At 29.8% G+C, this 21,977-nt stretch overlaps 1 protein-coding gene across 4 annotated transcripts in view; it reads right to left on the reverse strand.

Moving 5' to 3' along the window:
- Positions 1 to 21,977, reverse strand: part of LOC142328856 (major facilitator superfamily domain-containing protein 6-like) — a 189,754-nt gene that overhangs the window by 119,712 nt on the left and 48,065 nt on the right. For 3 of the 4 annotated variants that reach the window (XR_012757373.1, XM_075372966.1, XM_075372964.1), the window contains exons 6-10: positions 21,391 to 21,578; positions 18,761 to 18,897; positions 16,809 to 16,921; positions 15,420 to 15,662; positions 10,958 to 11,125 (exon numbers count right to left, since the gene is read on the reverse strand). Coding sequence is in view for 3 of the 4 variants with exons in the window: in XM_075372966.1 (XP_075229081.1) it covers positions 10,958 to 11,125; positions 15,420 to 15,662; positions 16,809 to 16,921; positions 18,761 to 18,897; positions 21,391 to 21,578 (849 nt within the window). In the remaining variant the exon portion in view is untranslated. Of the gene's footprint in view, positions 1 to 5,755; positions 5,813 to 10,957; positions 11,126 to 15,419; positions 15,663 to 16,808; positions 16,922 to 18,760; positions 18,898 to 21,390; positions 21,579 to 21,977 lie in introns of all 4 variants that reach the window. The other variant, XM_075372965.1, reaches the window with a different exon arrangement.

The following is a 21,977-nucleotide window of genomic DNA, read 5'->3' on the forward strand; positions in this document are numbered from 1 at the left end:
CAAGAAAAAATTAATAAAACTTCATATAACAATAGTAGAAACAACAAAAGTTGATGCAGTTGTAAAATCTGTTTTCAGTCAATTTCTTCAACATTGTCTACTATATTTTTAGGAACAATTATTAAGAGAGTTAAAATAGCAGTTTAAATTGGAAATCCTTTATTAATAGTTTAAATTAATGCTTGAGCATTAAATTAATTTAAATTGAGTTTAAATTTATGTTCTACTGTTTTCCTTATGATTTTTTAAGTTGTTGATGCAATTGATTATGACCATTAATTATACATATTTTTATCTTTAGATGTATCATAATTTTTAGAATTTCATCTTCTGAATCAGAATCGATTTTAATTAAAAAAAACCTTAAAAAATAAAAAAAAGCTAAAAATATATTATGAATTATATGAAAAATACATTAAAATACTTGAAAAATATAGGTTTAATAAGTAGCAAAATAAGTTGAGGCCCTGATACTATACTAGCTTTAGAACTTAATTAACTGGAAAACAAGATTCCCAAAAACATAAAAAATATTAAATGTAAACTTGTTTTCAAATTTATTAAAATAACTACTTAGAATAACTCTTAATGCGTACTTAGAACTACAGTGTAATAATTAAGCATAAATTAATCTAAATTCTTTGTTAACACTTCACACTTCAAATGTAATTATCAATATTAAACTGTTTTATGAAGTGGCATAAATAAAGAAAAATACAATAAACACAGAATTAACTAATAGAAGAATTATTTCTGCGAGGTAGGCAAATCAGTAATACAATATTGTAACAAGACAGGTATAGCGAGCCTAAGTAACGGATTCCTACCAATTATTATGAAAGTAATATAAAGTAAAATAATTGCAGGAATCCAGAAAGGGAGAAAAGAAGAACCCTTTTTGTAAAGTATAGGTCTGTTTAAAAATCATCCTTTGTTATACTGCACGCTAACACACAATGAATACCTGTTTTATGGTGAGAAGAGACCAGGTTTGGAATTCATAGGAACAAAAGCCTAAGTCAACTGTTCTCACACTTCAACTTGGGCCCGGTCCAATAGGTAAAGAAGCTAGCATTATAAATAGTCAGGATAAGACAGCTAAAAAGGGAGTTCTATTAGAACCAGTCTGTGAGGCGTTACAGCATCGGTCCCGCAAGGGCAGTTCTGCGAGGAGAGGCTGCAAGTTGTGTGGAATTAAGCGAGTTTGGCAGAGTTCTGCGAACCAGTCTAGCGAGATGTACAATGACAGTCCAACATGGATAGTCACGTGTGTGAGCCTACAAGACAAGTGTGCGAGATGTCAGTCCAGTGAGGAGAGCATCCAGTACGATATGATTAAGGTGATGCCACGAGTAATTCCAGTAACCAAGAAATACTGTTGATGAGTTACAGTAAAACTATATTTGTATAAGTGAAAGAAATAATGCAATAGGCTTCGTTCATAAACTTTTAGGGTAGACAACAAAAGGGATTCCTAAGTTAATTTTATAAGATTGTTTGTTAATATAAGACTAGTGGTTAAAAAGGGTTAAAACTAGCGGTTTCTTTTCTTAATGGATCTGAATACTAGTTTTCTGTTTGTATAACTGGAATAAATTCCGAACGATTATTTATTTTGAACTCTGTGTTATGTGTAATCTGTATTTATTATTTACTACTGACATTACTATCACTATTTGATGTGTAATATTTTGATTGTTATTCTTTGTTGATTACGTTATGTATTTTTCTCTGTTTTTATATCATGCTTACTGATTTGATTATGTTACATTTTGTCATGTAATTATTGTTTACTACTATTATCCTGACTATTATTGTGGTTTTAATTACTGTGCTAATATTTGTGTTCATTAACTGTTTTATTATTGTCACTTATTATTAATTATTATCATTAATTTGCCTGGTTGTAATTTGAACATTTTAAACCAATAAACTGTAATTATATAAACATTCTAAATTGTCAACAATCTCTCAATATCCTGATTGAGCCGCACAAAAAATGCAACAATATCATAATTATATAATTGATACTAATGCTATCTAGGTTTTTTATAACAACTGGATTTCTATACATGTGATGATCAATCTTGCCTTTGGGTTGGCAAGTTAAAACTGTTTTTAAAAACCAAAAATAAAAATCTGATTTATCTGTGGGGTGCAATTTGTTAACATCATATATTTTCACAAGATGATTATTTAAAGAGATTAAGATAATGAATTAAATAAAATTGTACTTGCAATTACACTGTGTTCCAGGAAGTTTCTGATTAACTTTATACTTGTATTTCTCTAATTAAAACAATAAAAAAAGTTCATATAAAAAATTGATCCAGAAACATATTGTTTTCAATTAACCGTTAGTGAAAAATCATGAGGAAAGAAAATTTATACAAGTAAACAGTATTAAAATCAATGAAAATGAATAAAAGTTTAAGAAACTGATTTTTATTTTAAACAAAACAGACCAAATGTTAGAAAAATGTTATAATTTAAACCAAATCAAAAAATTTTCTTATAGAAACAAAAGTAATGGTTCAAAAAGATTTATACCATAGAATTACAGCAATCTGAATGAAGGAAATGTAGGTTATACTGATGAGAGATATTTCTTTCACAGTCTTGACAAACACAGTTTGATAACTTTGCATTATATTTCTTTCTAATAATACAGAATTCTAAAATGAATAATAACAGTATATAAAATAAGCTATTTCTAGTTTTTAATCTGATTATACAATGCTGTCTTGGAAGAAAATAGCTTAGTGGAAATCTTTGGAAACAAATATAAAACAGATTGTAAATTAAACTGCCCCTGATAATAATTATTAAATACTATTCATATTGTGTTCTGCTGTTTGTTCTTTTGCTTTAGGTTACTTTGATTCAAAGGACATCATAAGAATATGGATAATATTTAGAAGAAATACTTTTTTCTACTTCATTTATAATTTCTTAAAGTATTTTACTGTTTGATTTATATAAGTTAATTAATCTTTTAATGTATTATCAAATACAAAAAAATAACGTGAAAAATTAATATTAAAGGATTACAATAAGTACACATTTCCTATTAAACAAATAGTTATAAAATATTATTGGAGTAATATAAAAGTATTCAATGCTAACACAAAATGAACTTCTAATTTTCAGTATAAAGAAAATTAAATGTGCCATTTGAGAGCAATTCATAAGAGAATGAGCAAAATAGTTTACTCAATTCAGGAGTAATTATTCAAACTCAAAACTATGCAGTGACAATGAACAGCTAAACAGGGTTCTTAAAAAATTTATATATCACATGGAATCGAGTGAGTTGATTTTTTACATTGTCACAATGTTAGTACAATAACAGGACAAACTGCACTCGTCAAAGAATATAATATGAGAACAATGGGAAATGGAATTATTTTTAGTTTACTGCCTTCAAAATTATTGGTTAAATGTAATAATAAACATACTGGTTAATTTAATAGTACATTTTCTGGACTTGTTGAAATTTATGCAATTCTTAAATTTAGTTGAATTTCTTTGAATAAACATATTTTAATGGGCAATTTCTATCAACAAACTAACTAAAATGAAAATTTATTTATTTTTTCAATCCCTCTATATAGTAGAAACCTGTCATAGAAGAACTACTTTTGATGTATAGGTGTTTCTGCTTTAAAATGGTTTTACTAAACATTAACAGATATGTGTGAAGTACATATGTTTGATCATTTTATGCGACTGATGGGAAAAATGGCAAAATAAATAAGATCTATTAATAACAGTTAGTTGTCGTTCTGTCAAACTCCAAAACACTGTAACTTATAAAATATTACTTATATGAAACATATATAGAATATTTCTAAAAATTATTGAGCACAGAGTTCATTTATCAAAATAATTTTTCAGTCTGTAATTATGAACTTTCTAGATTTATCAATATAAATTAAAGAAATCCCATCTAAATTCAAACTGCAAACAAATGAAAATGGCAAAAAAAAAATGGCAAAATGGGAAAAATGGCAAAATAAATAAGATCTATTAATAACAGTTAGTTGTCGTTCTGTCAAACTCCAAAACACTGTAACTTATAAAATATTACTTATATGAAACATATATAGAATATTTCTAAAAATTATTGAGCACAGAGTTCATTTATCAAAATAATTTTTCTGTCTGTAATTATGAACTTTCTAGATTTATCAATATAAATTAAAGAAATCCCATCTAAATTCAAACTGCAAAGAAATGACAAATATGATCCCGAGTAAGACCATAAAGTGAAAGAACATCAGATCCTATTTCACAAGGATGCTGTCAACATTTTTAGCATTTATTAATCCTACAGTCAGTTAGTAATTACAGATCCATCATGTGCCTTTTTTGAGCACGCAAAAGTAATCTAGGAAACTACATGAGCATACTAACGCCCACATGTAATCTGGGTATTCATGTAAAAAATCACAATTAATGAATACTGGGCTATGTATGAACAGAGTCTGTTGTAATTCAATGAACAGAACCAACTTTAATTTTTCCTGTACTGTAATGGAATTTGTTAGCTATAATGGAACAAAGAATGCTTCATTTTTCTGTGCACAGCATGGGCACAGTTATCATATATATGACATTTTATTTCTGTCTTTGTCATCAGTTGCTTTTAATTAAAAATACGTTTCCGTTGTAATCAGTGCTCTGTACTTTTACTTCTGAAGAATAATTTTTTTTTTTGCTAATTTTCACTATCTTGTAACAAAAAAACAATGTCAATATTAAATGATATTGAAATTTCTGACTTTTTGTTTTCTAAAAAACCCAAGATTGTTTTTAAACATTACAAAAATAATGGTAAAAACAATGTGAAAACTAATCAAACTAAAGAAATTCCCTTATATGGTATAAATAAGATAACTATATACATTAAATAAATTTTTGATTTACTTTAAAAAGTTTACTTTTTCAAGCCTAAAAGTATATTAACCACTGAGGAATTGGTACTGCTAAGAATATTTAATTAGAAAAGAACTATATATTACGGCTACAAAACTACGTATAAAAATGTAATAATAGAATAAGTAGCTCAATTGCTATCACACAGAAAATTGAGATAAAAAATAGATTTTATGCTTTGTTCCACAAATATGGATGATGGGTTACTGCATGTAATAAACAACATAACATTTCTAAAAGATTTAAATAATATAATGATACATACTGGATTGTTTATATGAACTAAACTGAAGAATGCAACAAAGATGAAAGATTGTTCAAACATAAGAAAACAAGAGAGGGGTTAGTTAATTCCAAATTAAATTGTGTTTTATTTAAACACTGTCTATAATTATGTAAATGTTTTCCCCAGTTACGTTTAATGTATATACATGATCACAGCACTATCAGCATTAAAAAAAGATACTATCTTATTGTCAAACAGTAATATATTAGTACACCATACCCTTAAGTAATAAAAAATATTCTTTCTATTACATTTCATCTATTTACACTTTTAAAGTTATTAACACAGGTAATACAAATCTCCATAAGGTTATCATTAATTTAAGACAAAAAGTGACAACAAATTCAAAAGTAGATAAACTGAATATAAATAAAATAATCTACTGAACTGATTCTACAAAACAAAAAAGAACTACAACTGTTCCATTAATACTGTTACACAGCAACACAATATTATACTAAACATGTAGACTACCACAAAAACATTACATGGCCCCAAGAAATAAATTTAACTATCGAGCTCCATACAAACCTTTAGCCCTAATACACCATAAATAGATCTCTCATCAGAATGACTGGCGGCCTTCAACTAAAAACAAAACATCACACATTCTCCTCTTCAGTTTAATTCAGTAATAAATGTTTAAAGATTTTTCAATGAATTACTAAATATATAAATAAAAAGTATATTTTAAAGAACTTCAGTAATAATTTCATTCGATTTGACAGTAATGCTTTTAGGTAAAAATAATAATTTTTAAAGTTAGCAAAAAATTACCACAGTTAAATACAACAAAACTGGATTGTAGCTTCTGATGACAAAGTAAAACAAAAAATATACAACCCTGATTAAGGATCAAATAGGAAAAATTGGCAAAAAAAAAATTAAAAGTACTATATCATTACTTACTTTTACTTGTTAACCCAAAGAAAACAAACTAAACACAGACCAAGATGCACTATTTTTAATTATCACCGGTGTTTGTTCTGCCCAGAGGACAGGTTGGTACGACTATTAGAAAGATGTTAGTGTATTTATCTAAGAACAGTGATGAACCAGTGGCGGTGGTGATTTCTAGATCAGCTGAGACATCCGGCCATTCAAGATCAAGGTCTGCCTCAGCTCAAAGGTCGACCCCGCCAGCTGAAAACAGAGTAGTCGTAGTAACAGCTTAGGGTAAGTCCTACATGGACTTACTAAAGACTATGAAAACATCCATAACCAACGATGAGGCTGGGAGGTCCTTTCCTTAAGGAAGGGATGCAATGAAGAGCTCAAAGTCAGGATGAAGGGTTTGCAGAATGCAAAAAAGTTTACTGCAGCTCTCTGAGATAAGATGGCAGAGCTGCAGGTGGTCATGTACACCAGAGGCGATAGGAGAGCAAATGTCCATGTCAGAGATGTGAAACTGGGCATATCAGAGCAGGAGATAAACGAGGCAGCTGTTGGTGTTGTAAGGAGTCATGAGGACTGCAGAATATCATCAATAGGGAGAGGGTATGGCGATATAAAGAACGTGACAGTCATTACAACACACAGGGCAAATAAACTCATAGAGAAAAGGATAGGCAGTTGGGTGGGTTCACTGCCGAGTTTATATTAGAGAAGAATCCAATCGCTGTTACAGGTGTTGGGGCTCCAGGCATAGGAGCGCTCAGTGTCGGGGTGCCAACAGAACGGAACTGTGCTACAACTGTAGTGGCAAAGGCCACCAGATTAGGGAATGCAAAGAAGGAAAAAGGTATTTGGACTGTAATAGTGTTATCACCGCACCAGAGGCGTGATGTGCGGCTCAACCAGAAATGATTAAGTTGGCCCTATCTAATGCCAATATGAGTATTCTCTCCCATGAGTTAGTGGGAGAACTGGTGAGGGGTCTCGGCATGGACATCCTCACAACAACCGAACCTAACCAATATACAGTTGCCAAAAGAAAATGGTGCACAAATACTACGGCTGACATTGCTATCCTGAATATTAGTGGATGGTGGAACTGGCAGCCATTCCACAGAGAAGGACTGATAGCAGTGGAATTACCTGATGTAGTGCTGATTGGAGCCTATGTCAACCACAACTGCGAATTTCATGAGTTTGAGGCATTTATAGGTAGAATCAATGATATCATTGCCAGATCACCCAGGAAGATCATCCTGATGGACAAGTTGAATTGTAAGGCTGTTGTTGCTGGTAGTCTTTACACAAACTGTCATGTCGAGGTTCTTTCAGACATTATGGCAGTGAATGGTCTTTACTGCTCAAATGACCACACACCTACCTATGTGGCAAGGGAAACACCTCAATTCTGGATTTAACCATAATGGACGGACGATGGGACCATTCCAGGTATAACTAGAGAGTCCTGCAGGACGAAACAGCAAGAGATCACTTGGCCACACTGTTAGAAATCAAAGACCCATCGTTTTGTTTGATAGCCAGTCAGAAACCTCTAAGACTGACATGAAGGCAAGTTGCAACTGTCGTTGAAAATGTTGCCAGACAGATCAAGAGATGGTAGAAATTTGTCGCCGTTGTCTCTCCAGGATTTGATAATCCACAAGATTTCAAAGATTCCTAAGAGTAGTAATAGTTTTCACCTGGTATATTGGTGGACCGTGGAAATAGCAAATATGCAACATGAACTTCAGAGTCTACAACGCCAAAAACAGCAGTTAAGGGTTGCAGGAGGGGATGCATATGAAGAGGCTGCGCAAAGACGTAGCTGCATGATGCTTACTAAATTATGAAATCAAGCAGTCTAAAAAAAATAACTGGAGAGAACTGTGCAGACAGCTCAATTCCATGCCATAAACTTTAGCATAGGGAAAGGCGGACAGCCCCATTCATGAGGGCCGGTATGCTTAGGTCTGCCGTTTCCGATGAGCGGATGGGAACTCCAGGGCTAGCGTAGGTCAGGGGTAAAATTAAGATATGTCACACTGTGCGTGAAATGACCACCATAAATCAGAAAAAAGAGAGTCTTAGGTGTGGATATATCGCTTACTGTATTTATTTGAGTACCCCCACACTTTTTTTCTTGGAATTGGAGAGAAAAAATAAGGGTGCGGGCTTACTTAAAACATAGCCTTTAGCCAGGATAATTTATGTAAAGTAAACATTTTCTTAGAATTACCTAAATTCAATCACATAAATATAGTTACATTAGGCTTTCGTTTATCAATACCGGATGCCGCTTATACAGAATACATCCTTATTTATTAACATCCTGTTCATATTATTGATAGGAACGAAGTTACAGTATTTTTATAAAACTGATTCATTCTGTATAGGTTGCATCCGGTTCTAATGAGACTACAGTTACAGTATCAGTTACCCATCATCATCTTGTCTATTCGCCAAAGTCATTGTACTGTTTGTATATGTGGATGGTTATGTGCATTTTATCTGTTTAGTTTATCTTGTAAAGTTTAATACGGTGATTTATTTTAATTACGGCATTAAAATGAGTACAAAAGGACAGCATCTACAATCTTTAACAGTAAACTGCGCGCTATAGAAGAGGCTGAAAAAATTGGAAATTGAGCGGCAAGAAGAAAATTTGACGTAGATGAAAGCTGCATTCGAGATTGGTGTAAGAAGAAACAACTTCTGTTGAAAGGCACTGGTAATAAAAGGGCTTCTCTTTGCTTAAAACCAAAATAGACAGACATAGAAAAAAAATTGTATGACTGCGTTATGGAAAAAAGGAAATGCGGTTATGCTGTCATGACAGAAATGTGTCAATAATATGCTCATGAAATCGATAAATCATTGAATAAAGTTGATTTTAAAGCAAGTCGTGAATGGATAACACGATTTTTTGCACAAAATGAAATGTCAATAAGACGAAAAACGACCATTTCTCAACAACTTCCAGACGCATATGAACATAAAATATTACATTTTCAGAAATACATAATAAATCTTAGAAAAGATAAAGACTATTTGCCTTCTCAAATAAGAAATGTTGATCAAATCCCTGCCGTATATTTTGAAATGCCATTTGACAAAACCGTAAACAAAAAAAGTGAGAAAAGTGTTACAATTCACACTGGTGGTAATGAAAAACAAAGGTGTAGTGTTATGCTTAGCATTACTTCTGATGGATCAAAATTACCTACATACATTGTTTTTAAAAGAAAAACTCTTCCTGGAAAAAAAAATGGAGTTATTATCAGAGCATAGGAATCAGGTTGGATGGACGAAACCTTAATTTTAGATTGAATCAGGTGAGTATGGTAAAAGTAATCAGGAGATTTACTTAATAACAAAAATACTGGTAGGCTAGTAATGGATAGTTATCGGGGGCATAAGACGGATAAAGTGAAAGACATTTTAAAAAAGGGTGTGACAGACCAAGTAATAATTCCAGGCAGATTGACATCTCTATTGCGACCACTAGACGTCTGCATTAATAAACCATTCAAATCTGCATTAAAACAACTGCACAGTAAATGGATTGGCTGATGAAAATTTCTTTCTCACGCCTACAGGAAAGAATCAAACACCCAGATTTTACCCAGATTTGTGTTTGGATAAAAGATGCTTGGGAAGGTATTTCCACAGAATTAGTAAGGAAATGTTTTAAAAAATGCAGAATATCTAATGAACTTGATGGTAACTCTTCTACAGACATTGACAGTGACAGTGATTAATTAAAAATAAAATCCCATATTAAAAAGTGTATTGAAATGATCCTTTTCAACATGATACTTTCTTTTCGTTTTACTGGCCTTTTTACTGACATACTGATTCTGAACTGAACTAGTACTTACAGTAATTCATTATTAATGTAATATTAATATTGTAATTTAAATGAACAAATTAAATGCTTTACTTTCTGAATATTTTCATATTTACGTATTTTTTTATCATATCTGTTGCACTTTAAATTACCGGTATATATTCAATTTTTTTTTAGATTTTCGGTCTGGGAAATTGAGGTGCGGGGCTTATTCAGTGGCGGGGGGTACTCGAATAAATATAGTACTTTAAAATTATAACAACAGAAATGACCTCCTGCATTTAGATTTATGTTAACTTTTCTTGTAGTTTTAGAATATCTACTTGCTTCCCAGTTTTACCTTATTTCAATTCAAATTTTATTTTAATAATCATTTAACATTGCTCTTTTTTATACTAAAATAAGATATTCATTTTCTATCAGTTAATTTTTTAGGGTGGTTGTCAATTTAAAATTGACGAATCTCTGAGAAAGATTACCTTCAAAAACATAATTCTCTATAATAATGATCTGTTTAAGTAAGACAATGCACTTTCAACATGATACAAATCAAAAACAAATCTTCTTGAAACTGAATTTCAAGAACAATTTTCATAAGAGAAATGGTTTCATATACAAACCATAGAATCCACGACAAAAAGTCATGAGTTATACAATTAGTTTATGATACCGTAAATTTTAATCAATTTTAGTAAAGAACACAACTCTACAAGAAATTAAACAAAAACAACTCATGATTCTTAATCATTTAGCATTGGCTTAAAAAAAAAAAAAATCTAATTAGCATACCCATTATTAATATTGTTATTATTAAAAAATGACTAATCAAGCAATCAGACTATAATGATAAATGTATAATATTAAATAAAGCATTACAATACTGTTTTATATATAATAAATGATATATTAAATTTTTTTATTTTCAGGAAAATAATAAATTTTAGTGTATTCAAAAAATTAATAAACGCAGTAAAATGTTAGATTTTACGTACCTTTACCTGAAGCAGTAAGATTCAAAACTGTATTACGAGCAAGAAAAAACTGCGCAATTATATGCAGTGAACATATAACAAGAACAACAAGACCATACAAACGGAATACTGTTGCACCTTCCATGTAATTGAACATAGAACCAGCTAATAGACTTCCTAAAGAAAGACCTGTAAATAATTTATCAACAATAAACAGAATTAAAAATATAAAATTTTTTGGAAGGCAAAACACAGAAATCAATTACACATTTAAATAGTATATTCTTAACAAAACATGTTCTATAATTTTTCTTAATCTGTATACCTCATTTTAAAAAAAAACCTATTTGCTAATTCTATCTAAACTGTGTTGTTCATCACAGAGAGATCCTAATTGTTTTTAAAGCAATCAATCCATTTGTACATCTTGCTTCCACTCAAATAACTTTATCAATATTGTTGCTATATTTTACAAATAACCTCTGGTGATATCGCCTATTCTGAATTCAAAAAATATATCATTGGACATATTTCTTCCTTGGTGCAATCAGACAAAGGAGTAATCATTTTAATTATGACCATATAGCTTCCGGGCCCAACAGCTCTTCTCAGGTCTTCCTTGCAACACACACAAACAGCCCTTTTCAGGGCCACCACTCCAAAAATCTCAAAAAGCCCTTTTCAGCACTACCAAAAGGTTCTAAGATGCCACATACTGTCAAAGCCATTTAGCGACATGATGTAATATAATCTATATATTTTTTAAAAGCAATCTTTTAATAACCATATACCTCTGTACCAGTACAAATTAATTTATATTTAATAAATCAACCCTAAGTACAGAGTAATTGAAGTAGGATGACTTACCTTATTTCATTACGCAAACAGAAGCACTTTCACGAACTTGATTCCCATCATCAGCTGCACACTTTTTACATATATATTACAAAAAACATCATAAACTTGTGCAACCCAAAATAACATACCACTTATTCACTTATAATTTTATGTTAAAAATATTTTTAAACAATTAAATTTTATTACAAATCTTTAAATTAAATTTAACTTATCATACTTTAAAAATATCATCCTTTTGAATAAAATATTTGAAATGGATGACCCAGAACATTTCTTTGTCGATTGACCAAATACTATGTTTATGAGTTTAGATGGTTTGTTACAGGATTACTTGAATTGTTTGATGAACATATGTTAATTGCTCTGGCTTTTCATGCTGTTCAATATATATGATATATATATAACTGATGTGATGATATCGATTGAGATAAATGACATTTGTCTTCTATATCTGAATGATTGATTGTTTGATTTTGATTACAGTAATAAGGGTCAATATGTCAATTGAGTATAATTTTACATTCCTTTAATAAGAAATGCATTATATGATAAGTCTGTAGCGAATAACACCACGCCTTTTTTAAGGAAGTATTAATTTAATTTTTTACTTTTACTTATTTTATATTAATTAATTATGTTACTGGTAACCTCATACAGACCGGCTTGCCTCAAGAAATGCCTAATTCACAATAATTTGGATTGTTGTCTCAACTGCATTATTAAGAAATCTAAATTAATTTTTGTTGTAAAATAGAAATTTTTTTAATTTTTTTTGTCTTCAGTCATTTTAATGGTTTGATGCAGCCCTCGAAGATTCCCTATCTAGTGCTAGTCGTTTTAATTCGGTATACCTCCTACATCCTACATCCATAATAATTTGTTTTACATATTCCAAACGTTGCCTGCCTGCACGATTTTTCCCTTCTACCTGTCCCTCCAATATTAAAGCAATTATTCCAGGATGTTTTTATATGTGCCTATAAGTCTGTCTCTCCTTTTTACTATATTTTTCCAAATGTTTTTTTCTTCATTTGTCACTTTATCCCTCCATCTGATTTTTAACATTCTCCTATAGCACCACATTTCAAAAGCTTCTAATCTTTTCTTCTCAGATACTCCGATCTTCCAAGTTTCACTTCCATATAAAGCTACGCTCCAAACATATACTTTCAAAAATCTTTTCCTGACGCTTAAATTTATTTTTGATGTAAACAAATTATATTCCTGACTGAAGGCTTGTTTCACATGTGCTATTCGGCATTTTACATCGCTCCTGCTTTGTCCATCTTTAGTAATTCTACTTCCCAAATAACATAATTCTTCTACCTCCATAATCTTTTCTCTTCCTATTTTTACATTCAGTGGTCCATCATTGCTATTTCTATTATATTTCATTACTTTTGTTTTGTTCTTGTTTATTTTCATGTGGTATTTCTTGCACAGGAATTCATCCATGATGTTCATTGTTTCTTCTAAATCCTTTTCACTCTCAGATAGAATTACTATATCAACAGCAAATTGTAGCATCTTTATCTTTTCACCTTGTACTGTTACTCCAGATCTAAATTGTTCTTTAACATCATTAACTGCTAATTCTATGTAAAGATTAAAAAGTAACAGGGATAGGGAACATCCTTGTCGAACTCCCTTTCTTATTACAGCTTCTTTCTTACATTCTTCAATTATTACTGTTGCAGTTTGGTTCCTGTAAATGTTAGCAATTCTTCTTCTATCTCTGTATTTGAACCCTCATTTTTTTAAGATGCTGAACATTTTATTCCAGTCTACGTTATTCAATACCTTTTCTAGGTCTACAAATGCCAAGTACATTGGTTTGTTTTTCTTTAATCTTCCTTCTACTATTTAATCTGAGGCCTAAAATTGTTTTCCTTGTCCCCATTCTTTTCCTGAAACTAAATTGATCTTCTCCTAATACTTCTTCCACCCTCCTCTCAATTCTTCTGTACAGAATTCTAATTAAGATTTTTGATTCATGGCTAGTTAAGCTAATTGTTCTGTATTCTTCACATTTATCTGCTCCTGCTTTCTTTGAATCATGACAACACTCTTTTTGAAGCCTGATGGAACTTCCCCTTTTTCGTATATATTACACACCAGTTTGTATAATCTACCAATCACTTCCTCACCTGTACTGCGCAGTAATTCTACAGGTATTCCGTCTATTCCAGGAGCCTTTCTTCCATTCAATTATTTTAATGCTCTCTTAAATTCAGATCTCAGTATTGTTTCTCCCCTTTCATTCTCTTCGACTTCCTCTTCTTCCTCTATAACACCATTTTCTAATTCATTTCCTCCGTAGAACTCTTCAATATATTCCACCCAACTATCGACTTTGCCTTTCATATTATAAATCGGAGTACCATCTTTGTTTAACACATTACTAGATTTTAATTTACATACGTCAAAAATTTTCCTTAACTTTCTTATATGCTCCGTCTATTTTACCAACGTTCATTTATCTTTCCACTTCTGAACACTTTTCTTTAATCCACTCTTCTTTCACTAGTTTGCACTTCCTATTTATAGTATTTCTTATTTGTCAGTACTTCCTTTTATTTTCTTCATCACTAGCATTCTTATATTTTCTATGTTCATCCATCAGCTGCAATATTTCTCTGAAATCCAAGGTTTTCTACCAGTTTTCTTTGTTCCGCCTAAGTTTGCTTCTGCTGATTTAAGAATTCCCTTTTTAACATTCTCCCATTCTTCTTCTACATTTTCTACCTTATATTTTTTAATCAGACCTCTTGCAATGTCCTCCTCAAAAATCATTACCTCCTTTCCCTCAAGCTTCTCTAAATTTCACCGATTCATCTGACACCTTTTCTTCATGTTTTTAAACCCCAATGTACATTTCATCACTAAATTATGGTCGCTATCAATGTCTGCTCCAGGGTAAGCCTTGCAGTCGACGAGTTGATTTCTAAATCTTTGCTTAACTATGATATAATCTATCTGATACCATGCAGTATCACCTGGCTTTTTCCATGTGTATATTCCTCTATTATGATTTTTAAAGTGGGTGTTGGCAATTACTAAATTATACTTCGAGAATAATAATTATTATTATTATTAATGCTAGTCTCTCTCTCTCTAATCAATATTTAATTTTTAGTTAAGCATGACCATCATCAGTTCTGTATGTAATGATGATAATCCATTGCTTGACATGGTATTTATAATTTATGATGAATCCATCAATGTGTAAAGCTTATTATATAAATAGATAAGTTCATATTAAACATGTTATTTTGCTGCATTACATGTATATATTGCAGAAATAAAAATAATTATGTAAATATTCTGACAAGTGTAAACACCTTTCAACATATATAACAGAATTCTTCTTTAAAATATAAAGGAATTTTGCTGTTATATAAATAATATCCACATAATACTTTTAATTACATAAGGTTTTAATATTAAATTAACTAATTGAATTTAATAATTTTCTTTGAAGTGTGAATGACTTCAACTAGTATTATATAAGCATTTTTACACACTACCTGATTTTTCACATTCAACTTTAACAAAACCAAATAAATCATTAACATTCATTAAAAAAAGTAGCGATAAATTAATAACTGTAAGACAAAATACATACCGATGCCTTCAAAAATAGCACCAACTAATCCTTGAATTGTTGCTTCAGTACCAGGTGGAGCAACGATACTCGCATACGATGTCATTGTAGCATAGAAAGTACCAAAAGTAAGGCCATTCAATAATTCAATAGGTAGACACCACCAAGGCTCAATTAGAACAGAATATAAAAGAAATCTTATACCAAATGCAAAAAGAACTAGAGACATTGAATTAATATGTCCTATTTTTTTAAAAAGCCATCCTGAAAATTAACAAAATCAAGCTGTTAAAAAAAAAAATAAATAACCTTTTCAACTGGTTCAAAAACAATACTTAAAAAACAGTATTTTTATAATTCTGTTACTTTTATAATAACTATTTTTCTATAACATAATCCTCTAGCTATATTCCAGGCTGATTTTAACATTAGATTTGTGCCTGTATTTCTCACTTCTATACTAAATATATTTTTTAAAAATTTTTCAATTTTTTTTTTTTTTTAATATTATTTTTCTGCTTTAATTTTCACTTTGTAAATGTATTAATTGAATGTACTTCATAATAAATGAACAATACAAGTAAAGATAAGAAAAAAATTCCAACCCTGAAAAAAAAAGTGTAGGAAATAATGGACAACCTCTTCTCAGCTAGATTTACTGTTGACGTATCTTGGTCTTCTATCTCATTTAGTTTTAAATGCAAGTTAGTAAAAACATCACTTTATGAGTAATGATCACTTTATCACTTTTTCTAACCTTTTTTTAATAGAACACCTGAATATATATTAAAAAAAAAAAACATAAGATTTGAGTAGCTGTTTAAGTTTTCAATAAAAGATGTCTAATACCTCTGGATATTCCAGCATTAATTTAAAATTACAAGACAAACTCTTGTAATTTCTAGCTAACAGTTCTTTTAAAAGAATAAAGTCTAGTGATATACTGTGGTGGTTGATGGTGGATACTACGGTGATACTATGATGGTTAAATGATGGTGGTTGCATAATTTAACTAACTAAGCTTAGATATCATTTCAACTTTGTTATCACAGAGCTATTTCCAAAACTTGATGTAGCAGCATTGTTGAATATGCACAGATGTTTAGCATACAATGAAACTAATAATGAAATAAAATTAAATAACAATATGATGCAACTTGTTAATATATTTAGCCACTAGGCAGAAGGGAACTGACTAACTTTATTAACAAGACTGAAAAAAATGAGACATTTGCAGCAGCATTAAATACAGCACTATTATTATATGCAGTATTATTTGGATAAATTGACAATAACTGAAATTCACAAATGTGTCATATACTTTTTGTACATACCTTATAAACAATAAAATCAGGAACTATATAAATAATTTTCCAATATTCAAGAGGAGGAGAAAATACATGAACTTACCAGAAATAAAAAAGAACGGCAGTTCTCCACCAAAGCATTGTATTAACATGATGAGCCCTTCAAGAGTTTTTATACGAGCCTGACCACCACATTTTGCTAAATTTTCAAGATGCCTAAAAATTACAAAACAAAGCAATAATAGTGATAAAATATTAAAAAAACCATCATTTCATTTCAATAACAAACATCCCTTGTTTTATAGTGTCAAGTTGTAGTCAGGGTTCACATTTTCCTTATTCTACAAAAGTACCGTATTCCCAAGTACCAATACATAAGACCACGCTGAACTCAAATTATAACATACCTAATTCACACAAACTGATATAGTACACAATCCTACACAAAATAATAAATTAAAATAAGCATAGACAAACCAAAAATACATCTTACTAATATATAAAAAAAAGGCACAAAAAAACAGCTCACAGATTTAAAAAAGTCTGGATATAATGTGGCCTTCAGAAAAGACAAAACAAAACAAATCATTGCACATAATGATTTATAATAAAATCACCAAATAACACACAATATCACTGGAATAAATAAAATTGCTCACTATATTCTATGTTTGTCAAACAAAAACAAAACTATAAAATGAAGCCCTCCACAGCAACACAGAGTTAATATTTGTCAGCCATCCGGTAAACATCAATCAAAAAAATCTACAAGGTTAATATTCTATGCTTACACAAAAAAGTACTATATCCAAACATACTGGGACATCATGTGCAATTTTTTTAGAATCGTACATCAATCTAATTAAGGCTGACATACTGATCATACTGCACAAACTGAAGAAAATTTTTTAGCAATGTCTTCATTTTTCAATCAATGATGTAAGTTTCTCTCTGTAAAAAGTTTTCCCAATCCCAGCATAAATTCTTTTATAAATAACTGTGTATTGGGATTGGTACATCTCACAGTGTAAACTTTTTACTGTGCATTACTTTACATTTTTTCAGGACAAAGAGGAGTGTTGATTGTTAATGGTACAGAATATGGGATCAATTAATTTGAAAGTATATAGTTAAGGCAATAAAAAGGTTAAATAAAGACCATTCAAAACCAACTTCATGCACATTAAAATTTCTTGAAAATTTAATTTTAAATTTTGAACTGAATTTTCTTGGGAAATGAAACTGGGAAATCACAAGCAATAGAATTTTACAATGATAAAATTCAAAAATCTGTAAAATGCTTAAATGGCTGCAAATTGGTTAGACTAAATAGAAAACCAAGTAAAACTTACAGTTTTAAATTATAAGCAAGATCTGTTTGAAAAATTATCAAACTTTTTTAAAAAAACCATTTTTTTTTAATATTTACACAATTACACCACCTAAACTCTTTAAAAGAACTCTCCTTCATGTTGTCAAAGTTATTTTTTGTACAATATTGTTTAAAAATAGTGTTGATATTTTATATATTTATTTAAAAAATAACTGACTCCTACCTTTAGTACACAGAAACAAACTAATATTATCTTTTGGTCTTATCATAAAAAATAAACGTCTATATTCATTTAAATTTTATATTCATGTTTAATATTTTTTCCCTCCTTTTTTTCCCTGCCCCCCAGAGCTGCATCACAATAAAACATAAACTCGGCTTCGAGGGGTGCCATAGCCTCTAACTACCTCATCAGGAACAAAGTTCCTGGCAGATAGTCAGGACTTGGTCTTTTAGGCACCTCTCATACATGTTAATTAATTACCTGAAACATAACTATGTTATCAATATTTTAAGAATGAACAAAATATAATGTTGATTGAAAAATGAGTTAAAAAAAGTGTTGCAAGACTTAGAAGAAAGATAATAAATCTATTTTTTTAATAATAATGATATAAAACAAGAACAAAAAATCCATATAAAGGATATAATCATGATTGAGAAAATAAAATTTAGATTATTAGAGGTCACTTTTTAAACAAATAATAACAAAGCATAATTACCAGAATAGAAAATTCCAAATAACAGCAGTACACATACCGCCTACAATACACCATAACATAAAAATGACTATTCTAGCATCCATTAACAATTTTCCAACATCTCGTACAATATTATGAGATTTAATCCTCTGAGCATCCTGAAATTAGAAAAAATAGGGATTAAATAAAAAATTAAAATAGGGTCGGTCTGCAAATAAAATACATAAGAACTATAAAAGATGAAAAAAAAAATTATGTTTAATACTTAATCCCATAACTTTGGATTACAGTATGTCATATATGAACAACAAATATCTAAGACAAGCGCAACTAACTTAATGCTAGATTGTAGACAATTAATCTGAGATGGTAAATAAGAGATTGTAATGTTATGACTCTTGCTTGCATTTATGTTTTTACAATTGATATTATAATCCTTTTTTTCTGCCCAGCTTGCTAAAAATAACTATAAACTAGTCTAGGGATAAAGAACATTATTTAAATATGCAAAATCTGCTGGAATATATACCTTAAATAAATATATGTTAATTTGGCATAATTTACAAATGACCTATTATAGTCAGTGTAAAATATAAGCTTAGTGATGGTCCTAAAAATAGTTTATAATAAATAATTGCTTTACTTCTGTTCTGCACTAAGCTCATTCAGAAAAATTAAGTTAACATAAAAAAATATACATCTATAAAAACTTAAAACTTTTTTTTTTTTTTTAATTATCTCTATACAGCTATTATATAACCGTAATGACTGCTATGAAATTTCATTTTCCCAATAGGAAACCAGAATGACTATGCTAGATACTGGAACATTTAATTTGAAATTATTCTTTTACACACGTACGATTTCGTAGCAAAATATTGTTCAAGAATGAAAACTCATTCTATGGTAAAAGACATTCTGTTCGTAACACAACCGGAAATGGCACAAAAGTTTACACAGCTCAAGGAGAATCAACTCACACTGCCGTATCTATACCGGTTGGGTAGCGCTACCAACTTTGTGTCACAAAACAAAATTTCCCTTTCTTAGAAAAACAATTACCAGACAAATTAAAAACCAGGACTAAAAAATCACTCTGTATAAGTGTTATGAGAAAATTATCAAAATGTTATTTATAAAAATGTTATGAAGTCAAAAAAGTGGTCGATAATACAAACCCCCAAAAAGTACAAGCTACAGTGTGAAGGTATCCTTTAAAAAACAATTGTTGTACCGAATTCGAAAAAATATTGATATTTTTAAAATTACATAGTCTCACTTGCCACAGAGCTGTTTCAAACTATAATAAACAACTTAGAAAAAATACGAAAAAACAAGCAACTACTCAATCATTAGGAACATCTATCTATTTAGAGTAACAATATTTTGCTGCTTATTATTTTGTAACTGACAAAGCCCCATGATAAGTAAATCTTTGCAATTTTAAAAATATTATTTAAAGTATATAAATAAATATATAAATTTAAAAATGTTATTTTCAGATTCAAGACAAACAATTGTTTTTCTTTATTAGATCATTTTAAATATGTTAACAGAATATTTATTTGTCAAGGGTGTGCTGATTTTGATGAATTTATGAAAACTTGGATAATTTACAATATAAAGAGGTTATGTAGTTCTCAAAGGAAATCAAAAAGCATTCTTCTTTATAGGAAGTTTTTAACCTTAGGTTTTGAATAAATAGCAAAAACAATGCGAAGTGAGAAGACTTTAACAGAAGGGATGAAAAACTATGTTCTAAAAAAAGACTTATCTTTGTCGGTTTAAGCTAAATTGAGTGGCTATTCATTTTCAAATAACTTTAATTTAAATTTTTACTTTTATGTTTTTCAGTTAAAAATCAATAGCTTTACAACATATTAGAACAGCCCTTTTCTCCTTCTTTACAGTGACAGTGAAGTCGGTTTTTGGGATCATTTTCAGAAATGTTACAGAACTCTCCACTTGTGATTTATTCTAGCACTATAATCTTAACTTAGTAGAAGCTCCTATTTCTAACTCAAAATCCACAAACTTTTCTAGAATATTTGGAATTTAGTTTACCTGAAATAATATATAATCCACTTAGCTCAGTGTCTGTAAAAGCCTGGTCATAGGAATTTAGATTATTCAGGATTTTCACTTTTGTTCTAGTTACACTAATATATCTTTGAAAATAATATCAGCCCCAAAACAAGCTGTTTGGATAGTTTAATCATCCTTCAGCAGCTACATAGCCTGCAAAAGGATCTAACACACTCCTCATCCACTATTTTTTTCTTTTTACATACAAAAAAATATTGAAGCAGAACATGGGTAATATGCCAGTTTACTAGTACATAACTATTACTTATTCTATGCAATAGATCAGTCATAAGAAAGCGCTGTTTCATAAACAATTTATAAACTGTTTATGAAACCTAGTATTCATACTTTTCAAATATTAACCAAACCATTACACTTTGTAATAAAAGCATAAAAACAAACTGCTGTTTACCAGCAAATTAATTACCACTAAATTAATTCTAGATATTAAATGTTTCCCATTGAAATAGGATAAATAAATTCTAATACAGAAATAACAAAACACAGAACAATCAACATCACTGAATATAAAAATATTTCTATAATAATAATAATAGACATATTACCTTAATCTGCACAGACACTAATATATCTAATGTAAGTAGCACTGCCATCACATAAAATGCAGGAGTATAATCTTTTCTAACATGATTGCTGCTAAATTCATCAACAAGAAAACCCGCTATAAAAGAAAATAGACCCCATCCTACAGAACCCCATAATCGTTGATATCCATACAGATGAGGGGAATCACCTAAAAACAAAAATAAAGAATGTTCAATAATGAATAAGAACCAGTTATGAATTGTTCTTAATTTAAAGTTTTCCACAACAAAAAATTACATGAAATTTAGAAAATCTTCCCAAATACATAAATAAAATAAGTAATACAATAATGAAAATCATCAAGTGAATCTGTCATTTCATTTTTGCATCTTTCTGCAAACAATTTTCACCCGATATGCAGTATTAATATAAGAAACAAAGGAAAGAAATTTAGAGTAATTTAAAAGACTATGTATTAGAAGTTTACAATTAAAGAGATTAAGACACATTAATTACATTGAATAGTTAATCTTAGTTTAAAGATTAAAGGAATGACTAAAAAAATTTATGTACCTAACCTCTATTTGATTCCCTATAGTTGTAAGAA

This window comes from Lycorma delicatula, chromosome 8 (genome assembly GCF_047948215.1).
Source record: "Lycorma delicatula isolate Av1 chromosome 8, ASM4794821v1, whole genome shotgun sequence".
NCBI lineage: Eukaryota > Metazoa > Arthropoda > Insecta > Hemiptera > Fulgoridae > Lycorma > Lycorma delicatula.